This window comes from Thermobia domestica, chromosome 5, assembly GCF_964235325.1.
Source record: "Thermobia domestica chromosome 5, izTheDome1.hap1.1, whole genome shotgun sequence".
Taxonomy (NCBI): domain Eukaryota; kingdom Metazoa; phylum Arthropoda; class Insecta; order Zygentoma; family Lepismatidae; genus Thermobia; species Thermobia domestica.
Window position 1 is genome coordinate 159583391 of NC_137458.1, and position 14171 is coordinate 159597561.

The 14171-nt window shown below is 35.7% G+C and overlaps 1 protein-coding gene across 4 annotated transcripts in view; it reads left to right on the forward strand.

Annotated features, from left to right (window-relative positions):
- The window catches only part of LOC145686206 (uncharacterized), a 199645-nt gene that overhangs the window by 52342 nt on the left and 133132 nt on the right, over window positions 1–14171 (forward strand). For all 4 annotated transcript variants that reach the window (XM_081759255.1, XM_081759253.1, XM_081759254.1 and 1 more), the window contains exon 3: window positions 5319–5733. In XM_081759255.1, the coding sequence (XP_081615381.1) occupies window positions 5319–5733 (415 nt within the window). The remainder of the gene's footprint in view (window positions 1–5318; window positions 5734–14171) is intronic.

Sequence of the window (14171 nt, forward strand, 5' to 3'; positions counted from 1 at the left end):
GTGTTCGAAAATTTTCCCGGTGGTACTCTTGGTTCCCTTTCTTATATTTGTTCCATCATCACTCATTAACGAATTTAGTTTATCAAAACTCTATAGCCATATATTCATTCTGTCCGTCAGTGAAACAAACAGTCTCAAGAACTATCTGATGGATTACCAATCAATTTTGGCCATGATGTACAGAGTTAATAGTTAAGAATCGAGTTCCCTGATGAATGTAATATTCAAACCGGAAGCGGTACAAATCAACCATTTCCGGTTTTAACGTTAATCATTATATAGTAAATATGGTAATAGATAGCGAGAAGCGGTTTCCAGTAATCGACATATATAACATTCATGTAGATAGTTACCCAGTTTGTGTATCTGCTGAAAATAATGAGCTTAGGTATTTAGAGAGCATTTTCCGCTTTAGAAAATGTGTGCTTGGTAAAGAATGTAGAGAATTAGCTGAGTCAGGCACGTAGCTAGAATATGGTAATGGGAAGGGGGGGGGGGATCTGTCACGAAATACTGTGGTTATTTACCAGGGGCTCAATCATTCTAAACTATTTTATTGGCAACATATATTGGTTCGTTTAGCCAAGATTTCTAATGGGGGCATGATATGAAATACTGTGGTTACACACCAAAGGCTCGATCAATCTAAATATTTTACTGACAACATACCCATATTAATTGGTTAGGACAATAAAATGAGGATATATTAGTAAGTATTTTAATAAGAAGCTATGAAGAAATCTCGAGTAAAAGAATATAAAAAAAGTATTGAAAAAGATATCGTCTTCCGAGGTCATTCGAACGGTGTCGAGAATTTTGCGTCTGGGAAATTTGCGCCCTACCTCAAGAACAGGGAAAATTGCGCCTGCGATGTACCTCCACCGGGAAGTTTGAGCCCTGCGAAATAAAAGAACCTATTGGAGCTTACGCATTTCCTCGGAGAGGCTGACATTACAGCATAAACAATCCTCCCCCCACAACCATGTCATTTGTGATTTATTTTCATTGTGGATATATAAGGGGAGAATAAACTTCAATATAAGCCAAAAGAACACAACGGATCAACGCAATCACTGCTTCTTCCAGAGATGATTTTGGGGGAACACTGGCCTCCCCAGAGCTCTCAGAGTGCCCCCCTCGGAGGAGACCAAAATAATACGTCTATAATATAATAATAAATAGAATAGTACCAGCAGTGACCCCCCTCCGGAATACTAAATGTGCCCCCCGGAACATTTTTCCTGAAAGAACGACTGAACGCAATTGTGTGTATGAAGTGTAATTCCAGCAAGTAAACACACTATACATAGTTTTCTTGATAATATTACTGAACTGATTTTACATTCACTTTACATTTTCTTTTCTATATTTTGTGTCCTGAAAAGCCAAACAACTCGCAAGGATTGTGAACAGAGATATCTGGGTAGAGCCAAACAGCCTTTTGTAGATTAAATTATACTCTTTGATTATATTAATAAATAATTATATATCAATCATTTATACGTTTATTGTAAATTTTGTAGTATAATGAAAAATTGTATTTGTATGGATTGCCCTTTAGTGAACTAAAATTGTATTTTTTTCATTTGTTCGGAATATTATAACGTATGGAGTAACTCACTGAGACGATGAGAGGCAAGCCTAGTTCAAGTGCGAGTGGAAGTTACTTTACACAATACAATAATAAGTTGAATTGTAGGGCGTTAACATCCCACTGCAAATATATAGCCGGCGCATTTTCCCCTCTTTTTGGGGTAGGGCGCAAACATCCCAGTGCAAATATATTGCGAGCGCATTTTTTCCTATTTTTGTGGTAGGGCGCAAAATTCTCGCATTCAAGGAAAATATAATGTCCGTGAAGTTGACAAGCCACTTATGTCAGACTCCAATTTCGACTTTAAACGTCGCTAGTGCTACGTTAGTTTTCGATAGTGACGCAAATCGTTAGTACTCTAACTGCATGCCAACACGCCCACTTCTAAGAATCATCTCAAAAATGAGGTTAACCGTTAGAGCAAGTAAGTGCTCATTGGTGCCATTAACATTAACGTTAAAGCCTCCATCGTACGGCCCTTTGAGTAATAATAACAGAACGTTTTTTGCTAGTCTCAATGCGTCCCTATATTCTCGCGAACATTCTAACGTGCCCAAGTTTGTTACTTTTTTTTGGGGGGGGGGACTATTGTTTATCTGTTATTGTTTATTGTTTATTGCTAATCTGCAGAGTAGTCCTTACATTAATATGCCATTGTCCTTGATAATCATTGCGTATTTACAAGCAATTTGTTATTACTGTTAGAAAATATCAAAAAACAACAGATAAAATCTACTACTTAACGGTTCATATTTTTCTTTTACAGTACATAAACGATTAATAATAATAATAATTATAATAATAATAATAATAATAATAATAATAATAATAATAATAATAATAATAATAATAATAAGACTATTCCAGCATAAAAGTTACCAATTGCATCACACTGGCAACAAGCGACGCATATTTTAACTTCATAAAAAATCGTTTCTCACGATTTTCTGGAAAACTACGTATGATAACATCTTCATTATGTCAAGTTGTTTATCTCAGTGTGATATATGTCTTACCTCTGGACAATATCACAGTAAAACAAAAATTAAATATTAGGAGTACATCGTACTTTTGGACTACATCTCATTAACCATGGGAAGATTGAGTAGTGTATACTTTAGGATGTAAGTTTCAGCTTAACTTGCATCATACATTCTTAGGATTACAAAAAGGAAATTTGTTCGTTTGCATTTGAACAAAATTCTTAGGATTACAAAAAGAAAAAATAATTTTTCCGAATTCCGGAATTTTTCCGAAATACGGAATTTTTCCGAATTCCGGAATTTTTCTGAATTCCGGATTTTTTCCGAAATCCGGATTTTTTCCGAAATCCGGATTTTTTCCAAATTCCGGATTTTTTCCGAAATCCGGATTTTTTCCGAAATCCGGAATTTTCCCGAAATCCGGATTTTTTTCGAAATCCGGAATTTTCCCGAATTCCGGATTTTTTCCGAAATCCGGAATTTTTCCGAATTCCGGAATTTATCTGAATTCCGGATTTTTTCCGAAATCCGGAATTTTTCTGAATTCCGGAATTTTTCCGAAATCCGGAATTTTTCCGAATTCCGGAATTTTCCGATTTTACTTTCCGGATTCCGGAAAGTAAAAATTCCGGAATTGGCCATCCCTACTATATATACATGTACATAAATTCAACTCTAAACAGTGTTAGAAATACATTTAAGAAAGTTCTTTAAAATAAATAGACTTGGTAGCTTTTTTCAACTCAATAAGGAAAATAGAATTCTGACAATAATTTTAAACATTTTGTGACACAAAATGTTATATGTGTTATTAATTTGGCGGGCGTACCCTACTAGTGGGATTACCTTTCGCCACTGCTGGAAATTGGTTATACCAAAATAATTGAATACGCATATCTACAGTTTATCATGTTTTCAACATAATTATAGGTAGAACATATTCTCCTAACTGGTGACTTCAGCAATATGTTGATCTCAGTTTATTTTTTCTTGCAATAGAAAAAATCTGTATCTTTAGTTTGAGTTTTAACTTCAGGAACATGGAAGTTTAATGTTGATATAAAGTATGTGACATAGAATTCATTTTGAACTGTTTTTGGAGGGAAACCAGATCAACAATACGATGGCTTTGTTCTAATGAATAAATATTAAAATTGTTCGCTAGTGTGCTATAGTTTTCAAGTGAGGAATAAGTTCATGTTACCTTGTATATCAAATACCCTGATGAACTGGAAATTTTGATTGAACGTTTTCAATTTGTTGGTATACTTTTGTACTGGGGGGTTCCAAATCTCAACAGCATATTCCAACTTGGAGATTACATACAAGTAATACATTTTTATGAATGTAGCAATATTGTTTAAATTTTTGCGTCTTCTAATTATGAATCTTGATAATTTAAAAGCATCATGAGTAACATTTTCGACGTGATTATTGAACAATTGCTATGATTTAATTTTAAATTGACAACACATGCTACAGTGTTCAGGAATATTGAGTTCCTTTCATATAAATGTTTCATAGAAAACTATTTTTATGAATGCTAAATTTCATACATGACGGTCATACATATATATGAAGATTTTAAGACAAATCGCGCTCAAATTATGCCAAATATTGTATATTCACAAATACAGTAGGGGGCCCACATGAGCTTTTGGGGGGTGCTCAGCCCCCCAGGATCGGCGCCCTTGATGACGGTAATATTTTATCTAACTTGTGTCAATCCTGCATTTATTTTATCACATAATAAAAATTACATACCCCCGCTCTGGTTGTTAGTCGAGATTTTTCTCCCTGTCATTGATTCCCAGCTCAATTGATTTGAGTTGAGTTTAGCGGCCCTTTTCACAGCAAGGCTATATGAGACGTGGGTTTACAGCTTATGTGGTATCCGAACCATTTATTCTTCCACCAGGAATCGAAGCCCCGTGTTCCACGTCAATTATCCGTATGCTAACAATATAGCCACGAGGGAACTCCATCCTCAGTTGATGATCAAGAGCAAGATAAAATATTTGAGGAAATTTTCCACTTTTTAATTGTTGAAGAAAACGCGCATGAGGAAATAAAACGACACTAATGTCGGTACATGGTCAGTGACTTAATTTTTTCAACAGTACATATAAAATAAATCACACTGTTTTGTACTGTAACATTTTAAATAGATTCAATATACCAGTCGTCCCCTCGTCTTGAATTACTCTCCCTGACAGACATGAAGGATCACCAAGATGACAGAGGCTACTGAAATAAAATTAACTGTGAAATTATCTTTAAACTGCAAAGGTGTGAGCTTTTTCAAATACGTATTATTAGCACTGGACAAAACTTAAACTAAACACCGAAACATTCTTCCATTTCACATGTGTTTGCACTGCTTTAACGTAAGTTTTAAGATTGCATATTCATTTGTAAAGCTCACATTTTATAATCCAGTTCTTCATTGCATATATGGGGAAAATTTCGAGGTTAATCTCAACGGAGTAATCCAATGGGTGCTGAGCACTAATTGCAAACTCCCATGGATGCTTGAATCCCGGTGCAGCCATGTAGCCGATGCCTATGCGTCGGTCTTACTTGTCTATTTTGATGTGAAGGTCATATTTATCACCTAACAACTTTCAGACAAAGTTTTACTTACCTTCATTCTTTGTAAAATTAGAAACATAAATGTAGTGTAGCAATTATTATTAAGTGTTGTAAGTTAATATACTCCAATTTCTGTCAATATCTTCTAGAATGCACGCAGCATCAAGTTCTTTATCTACGGATACTGGTGAAAAGTATACTGAAATCGTTGAAAAGTTAAATAGGAAACTGTGGGCGTATGCAAGGGATAACAGTGAAAAAGCACTTGAGCGTTGGAATCCACCTCTGAACCCCGATGTCAAGGACGTGAATGGCACCACAATGCTTCATTTGGCAGCCTGGCACAATAACAAAGAGTTAGCAGATTTTTTAGTGAATAAAAAGAACTCAAAAGTAGATCCTATTGACAATATTGGTGCCACACCACTTCATGTTGCTGCTATCTTTAACAGTCCCGATGTGGCTGGAGTGTTGATTTCACAGAAGGGAGAGGTAAACTTTAAAATAAGGGATACCTCAAAATATACATCTGCAACTGGCAACTACACAAAATATATTCGACAGGTATGTTTAAAAATATGTAGTTTCACAACATAAATTGCTTGAAATTAAATTAAATCATTAGTTTAAGGCTTAAATTACGACTAGCAGGCTAAAAGAGATAGATGATTAAGGCAAGTGGTTAAGCATGAAAAAATTAATAGACTAAGGAAGTAGCAGTTTCATCAGAATTTTGAAAATTAGAAGGTTGTCCTGAGTTACTTGAAGGCAGATGGAGGGGCACCGCATATTTTTCTTTGGAGGGAAGCAGTATTTGTGTACCGAAAAAAATTGTTTTATATTGCTTAAACTACGTCATGGGGAAAAGGCGTAGGGACCGGCGCCCTTGATACCTTGACCCCCTCTTGTGTCGTCGCTGCTTAAAGGGTTAATTCTCTCCGCAAATGAACATGTTTTATGAAGTCTTTTTTAAAAGGTGAAGTTCATGAAAATAGTAGATCTACTAATACAAGGATTGCACTGAAAGTTTCGGGAATCACGTACTGTGAACAATGTAATCTGTTAGATTTCCTTATAATTATCAATTGTCATCTTCGTTCATTCTAAATGCAAATCCGTATGTAACTCGGAATCTTTGTCGTTGTAGGACACCAGTTTGAAGTGAGGTGGTCGTAATAAAAATGGACCTAACGATAGAGCACTTCCGTGCCACGATTTATTACGATTTTCACCAAGGGTTAATACAGCGGGAGCGTGTTCGTCGGATGACTGATACTTTTTCTGATGAAGCCTCATTCCAGGCGACAGTTTACAGGTGGTTTCAGGAATTCAAATGTGGTCAGGTCAGCCTGAGTAATGAGGATCGTGCAGTTTGTCCGTCGACAGCCATTGTGCCCAAACATTGAAGCTGTTCGTGAATTAACATAATTAACACTGATTGACATGTGACTTATCGCGAAATTCAGGGGATCTTAGGCATTAGCATGAGCCAAATACATACAATATGGCATGATCATTTAGGTGTGAAGAAATTTCGCACTTGTTGGATCCACACAATTTAACTCAAGCACGTGTGAAGTGGTACAAAACTATGACGAAATGGTTCAAGTCTGAATAATCTAATTTGGTGTTTAACATCGTAACAACTGATGAAACGTGGATTTACGCATACTAACCAGAAGCAAAGCAACAATCTGCTGTGTAGGTGTTCCGTGATGAACCTAAACCAACCAAGTTGTTCGTGCACGCAGTGTCTCCAAACAAATAATTGCTTCATTTTTGACAAATCAGGTCATACTGCAACTGTCCCAATGGAGAGTCGTAGAATAGTCAATGCAGAATGTGTACCAGAAGTACTGAATGTGAGCGAACAGTCCAACCCCAAGCGTCGAATCATTCTGCATCACAACAATGCCAGCTCGCATACAGCAGCTGCTACTAGTGATTTTCTGGACCAGGAAAGGGTTGAAGTCATGATACATCCAGCTTATTCCCCTGATTTAGTCCTTAGTGATTTGTTTTGTTCCCAACAATCAAGAACATGTTGCGTGGGAAGTGCTTTTGCACTCCAGAAGAAGACATCGAGGCATGTTTCACAGGTGCCAACTTCGGAGTGGCATAACTGTTTCAAGATGTGGTTCTATCGCACTGGTGTCAAGTTACAATGAGCCTGAGGGCCATAACCGTCTTTACTAGTAAAGTGGAGTGCCGCACGTATTATTATTATTATTATTATTATTATTATTATTATTATTATTATTATTATTATTATTATTATTATTATTATTATTATTATTATTACGCTGGAAAAGAAAAATGTTTAAAAAATATATTTGAAATATTATATACCTATTCAACGTGACAAATGAAATTGACTAGCAATGTTAACAAGGACTGGGATATCTACATCCATTCCTGTGTTGTTGTGAGCCGCAGAAGATGTAAAAGAGAAGAATCTCCAAGGCAGCTTCTGAAGCGATTCTTCACAATTTTCATGGTGGAAAATGCACTTTCACACAAATAAGTACTATCAAACGCTGACACTCTTTTCCGACCAAACTCCAAGATTTATTGAAAGGTTTTACCGTGGATTCCCGGGCCTTTTTGTTGTACAGAATCGCTAAATAGATGCCTTATTTCGAAAGGAGAGTGGAAAGATTAAAAGAATGAATAACCATAAATAAAAATAGTATCAGTAATAACAATCGTAAATCTTGAGAGCTTTGTGGGCCGCAGAAAATGGTTTGGTGGCCCGCATGCGGCTCGCAGGCCTCCATTTGGACAGCACTGTTCTCTCGCATGAAACAATGCATTGCTGTACAGGAGGAGTACTTTGAAAAACGATAAAAATTGCTGTACTTTGATGTTCTTGTGTTCTATTATTTTCCTGAAACTTTCAGTGCAACCCTTGTAGTAACAAATCATGTGCTCATGATAAAAACTATATATTCTTTGCTATTGCTAGAGTTGCTTCGAGCACGTTTTCCACGTAAATTTTACGTTTTTCTGCCACCAGTCTTTTCATTGAATATCACATATTTTACATGTTGAATATTACATATTAGTAATATTTTCCATTTTCCCCCTAAATATCTAGTAACCTTAGTCACGAAGAAAGAGAGCATGTATGGGAAGGTCTAAGCGTAGCGAAGGACTAAGTTCCATCTTTAGAATACACAATATTTTTCTGGAATAATTTGTGTGTATACACAATATACAATACAATTTTTTAACAAAAAGAAAGAAAAGAAATATGGAACATATGTAACCGATTGATTTCCATGAATAAATTTAGTGTGTGTGCTTCCATCTTCGATTACGGATGCGACACAAAATATTCAGTACTACGTCATCATCATCATCATCAGACAACAGGAAAACTACTTAAAATTTAAATTGACTTAACAAGTTACTTGGATATCATAACTCGAAAAGATTTTAATTTTAAACGAAATAATTAAACAAAGCAACCAAAGTGAAGTAATTAGTTACTGCACCTAATATTTCACGCCTCTATGCACAGTATATTAGATTGCAGGGAATGAAAGGTCTGCTTTGACGTATGGTGAGAAACTAAGCTCAGAACAAAATACAGGGCAGGATTAAGGTCATGCATCTAACTTCTCAAACTCTGTATATGTTCAGCAGATACTTTGTATTTCCCAGATAATCATGAGATAGTGCGTTCTTGAACAGAGACGTATAAAAGTGCACCATCCAGAACATGAAATTGTGAGTGATTTTTCTTTATGAAGTCAGACTGGGGCAATCAGTACAGCAAGCGGAAAAAAATTAGTAGTATATTTGGTCTAGGAATGGCGATTGAGCGCACCATTTGCGTTAGTTTGTCAAATATCGCTCCAGTGACACAGCATTGTAAAATGATTCCCATGGCCACAGACCAATATCATGTTTGGATGTTCTCAGAAACACTCGCAAAAGTGATCGTACCTTTGGAGACTAGTTAGTCTCATACAATGCCACTGTCCCTCGGTGGATCCGTGCAATCTGTAAGGTGAAAAAGTTAGGACTCATAGGTGCCACCAGTCAAGAAGAATAGCCGTCTGGAAGTTCGCAATTCTCTAATCGGTTTGATCCATCATATTGAGATGAAAGGAATAGTCTGGAAAGTTTCCCAAATCGAATTATCATTTCATGTTAAAAATGGATCTGGTACTATAATTATAAACATTCATGACAGTAGTTATATCTTGATTAAAATCCAGGATGGTTTTCAAAGTCCTTTGAAGACGGTGTTGCTGATATGGTGTTCAATGGTAGAGTTGATTCATCATGTTGAAATGAAATCATCATTGTGATAATTTCAATTTTGAACTCCGTAAAATGCATCGCAACTTTTTCCGCAAGTATCCAGAAATATTCAAAATATATTATGCATTTATATTGACGAGGGTACGCGCGCAAATGTCGCTCAACGGACATTGCTGACTCACCATGAGGTTCTGTATGAAACCTTTTCTTAATAAACGTATTTTCCATAACTTTCATTATCACCTCTTCTGGCATCTCCATGGCTTCATGGGAGGGAAGGCCTTCCTTGCTGATCAGGCAGTGCATCGTGTGAAAAAAGAATCATGTAACCAGCTTGTAGGGAAATTCCTTTCAAGATAGAAAAGAGCTTCAATTCTTGTTGCCAATTTTTTAAATGGAGGTTATATGTATGCTTCGTTAAGGTACATGAGTAGAGTGGTGGCACTTGGGATGTTTTTTGTACCAGGTTTTCGATAATTTTTGTAACCAGACCTAGTAACTTTTTGTAGCCTTTTACGACCACATTTTTTACAGATAAAGAAGAGTACGAATACTTTATTCATTTCCTTTTATGATCACTTTCGGTATAAATCCGGTTCCGGTCCCGGTTTCAGCACCAGTTCCGGCACCAGGAACAGTCTATTCAACGCTATGAACAGCAGAAAGGCTGTAGCCTTTTACGACCACTCGAGGACTACGAAAGCACGCATGCGCAGAAACATTACACACAACATCAGCCTACGAACATAACAGAGCTGACAAAATATTATAGCTTATTTTCTCAACCCCTATGTCATGCGTATCACCCAGCTACGGAAAACTGAGTACCCCCGTAAAATTCATTCTCTTTTACGGCCACTTTTTTCAACTCCTATATAACATGGTAGAGATTACAGAAGAAAGCCTACAATCATTTTTTCAACATAGAGAGCTGATAAAAGAGTATAGCCTATTTTTCAACCACTATTTAACCCTTACCGTATGCCGTGTCATATATGGCACATACTTTTTTCACTTTAGCTTTTGTGTGATTTATCAAAGGCACCAAATGAATGTTTTGCCTGCTCAGTGAGATATTGACGTGTATGAATAACAGATTTTGGTGTCATCTGGCATGTTCTTTGTGAGTTGTAAGTGTGTCATATATAGCGCTTACTTATTTCTCGCCGGAATTAAGTGAAAAATCTAAAATTCAAGTTTTAATTCATTTTTCAAGCTCCCATATGAGGATTTCCAATACTGATTATCTTTTCTCGCTAAAAGAAAAAAAATCATGCAGAAGGGGTTAACATAGCAGAGCTAACAAAAGAGTATGACTTATTATTTCAACCCCTATTTAACACAGAAGAGAATACATAAGACTATAAACCAATAGCTAATAATAAACTTTTATCAGCCCCTGTGTAACATAGCACAGAATACGTAAGACTATGAACACATCTCCCAACCCCTAATTAGCATAGCAGAGATTGTAAAAGACCATGGAGCTTATTTTCGCCTCTTATTACAAAAGGATAAAAGCACTTGTATTTAACCCAAAAGCTGAAACCTCGTTTTTCTACAACCTATATCTCGAACATGGTATTTACAAATATTATATTAGTTTATGTGGGATACGCTCTTTTATAACAATTTTAGCCAATTTAAACGAAACTCGGTATCTAAAAATTTTCAAACATGTTGATAACGAATATGGTATTAATTTTACCTAGGCCTTACAATTTATGTGGGATACGCCCTTATATGTAAATTTTAGCCAATTTGAATGAAACTCGGTATATAGGGATTTTTGAACATTCTGATTACGAATATAATTTTACCTAGCTCTTATAGTTTAAGTGGGTTACGCCCTTTCTATGCAATTTTAGCCGATTTGGATGAAGCTCGGTATATAGGGGTTTTTGAACCATCTGATTACGGATATCACATTTATTTTCACCTCGGTCTTACAATTTATGTAAGATACGTCCTTTTATATCAAATTTAGCCGATTTAAATGAAACTCTGTATCTAGAGATTTTCGAACAAGCTGATTACGAATATTATGCTTATTTTTACCTCGGCCTTAGAGTTTGTGTGGGATACGCCCTTTCTATGACAATTTTAGCCGATTTGGATGAGGCATGGTATATAGAGGTTTTCGAACATGCTGATTACGAATATATTTGCTTTTACCTAGGTCTTATAATTTATGTGGGATACGCCCTTTCTATGACAATTTTAACCGATTTAGATGAAACTCAGTATATAGGGGTTTTTGAACATGCTGATTACGAATATTATGTTTATTTTTACCTCGGCCTTACACTTTATGTGGGATATGCCCTTTCTATGACAATTTTAGCCGATTCAGATGAAACTCAGTATCTAGAGGTTTTCGAACATTCTGACAGCGAACATAATATTTGCTTTTATCTAGGTCTTATAGTTTATGTGGGGTATGTCCTTTCAGTAACCGATTTTATGAAACTTGGTATATAGGAGTTTTTGAACATGGTGATTACGAATATAATATTTGCTTTTACCTAGGGGTTATAGTCTATGTGGTATACGCCCTTTTATGACAATTTCAGCCAATTAAGATGACACTTCGTATATAGGGGTTTGGACATGGTAAATACGAATATCATATTTGCTTTTACCTAGGACTTATAGTTTATGGGTAATACACGCTTTTATGAAAGTTTTAGTTTTTGTACCATGTTACGACCTCTTTTTTTTTCATTCCCCAAATAACATAAAATAGCTACCCGTATTGGTGTGAAAAAACACAATTGCAACACAATACAGGAGAGATTAAAAAATAACAGCTGCGGTTCTCAATGGTTCGCTCTTACTTCGCATGTCGCCTTATTTAGCTTAGTCGACATATTCATGAGACGTAAAACTTAAAAATTTCATTTCCGCTTATAAACACACACACAAACACATAGTTCACGGAACCCTCGGTAGCGTATACCCAATAAAATCGCAGTTCCAATTTCGGTTTCCATTTAGTAGTAGTTACGCGTATCCACCAAGTCAACTTTTGGAATATCCCATTAAGTTAGCTTTCAACATAGCTAAAGGAAATGTATGTGACTGAGTACAGAGTTCTCCGTAGCAGAATGGATAAAGTCATGGTTCGATAACTACAAGGTTCGCTGTTCGAAACCCGTCTAGGGAGTTGCAGATTTTTTAAATTCTTAATTCCTCAGTTCTCAAGATCTTTCTCTCTATTCGTAATCATATGATGCTCTAAGCAGTGTTCTCCACCTTAATTCGACAAATGCCTAATGTGATCCTCGCAGTTCGAAACCTTCCCTTCTTCTGTTTCATAAAAATCACAATTTTCGTCATAATGCTGTCCGATCATTTTTCCCCAGTTCTAAATCTGTGTATATAAATCATTCCTCTCTGTCTCCATACTTCAATCGCTCTCTCTCTGTCTCTCTCAATATCGCCCAGGAACTGATATGGCTTGAGATCAAACCTTCGACTCTTGAAACCAAATGTAAGCTCTCTAGCAATGTGCTATCGTAACTCTATAGGTTTGTTGCTAAAAGCAGTGTCATTTTATATTTTATTGGGGGGGTAGATTATCCGCCGACATAAGATTTTCACTTTTTTATTAGTGTATTACTATACATTTGATCAAACAATATGTATTTATGAAGCTCAAGGGAGGAGAAATTATACCCTCCTGTCCTGCCCAAATGACGCTCTTGGATCATTTGCTTGCAATTACTGAAAAGAAATTAAATAAATCATTGAATAACACTCATTTCTGTCAGTAGATATTTTCGAGCTCTGTGCATTACAGACTTTACGAAGCACAAAACTTACTGCCGTTATTGACAATTTTCATACAATTCTTAGGGAGCGTCTTACTAGCTTGCAGTCTTTAAAGAAGGGAAAGAATGAAACTAAAGGTATTAATGAAGCTATGGGAAATTTGTGTGACTTTTTTTTTTAATTTAGGCTATTAAAAGATATTTCAGAACAAACGAATGAAAAAGACTGTTTTAGAGCTATAACATTGTAAACTTGATAACTGTATAAACTGTATAAAATTTTAAACCTTTTTTTTTTGTCTGAATGGAAAGAGTGTACTACGTCACACACACTGCTTTAGACAAGTAGAGGTGGTGAAGTGGAGGAGTTGGAGGTGGATCGTACCAGAAGCAACTAATCTATTGAGACATGTATTTCTGGATGCATAAGAAAACGGGGCAAGAGTTTGTGATTAATTTGGACTTAGATTTTGTGTAACAATTTCTATGCCACGAACTTGACCTTTACAGCAGGCCAAACGGTTGTTTCTATTTCATTCTATTCTATTAAGTGTAAGGAATGTAATCTCTTCCTAGACTTCAGATAGTATATTTAGGGTGCAGGGTCTATCACGCAAGTAGAAATTGGGAAATAATTGACAAAAGTGAAAGTGGCTTATGCTGCAAATTATTTTAGAAATTATTGTAAATAAAGCAGAAATTCAATCATATATGTATTACATATTAAAATAAAGATGAAAACGACGTCATTTTAAATTAGCTCTAATGCGAAATGAATTTTTCTTCCCTCCTCCCGTATTAAATCAATGTCATATTTATATACAAAATATTAATTTAATAAAATATCAACTCGATACACTCCACATAAGTATAATATACTTACAATTTCTTTTTTAAAAATGACAAATTTCTAATTTAAAAAGTGTTGACAAAATTATTGATACACAAGCATATCTT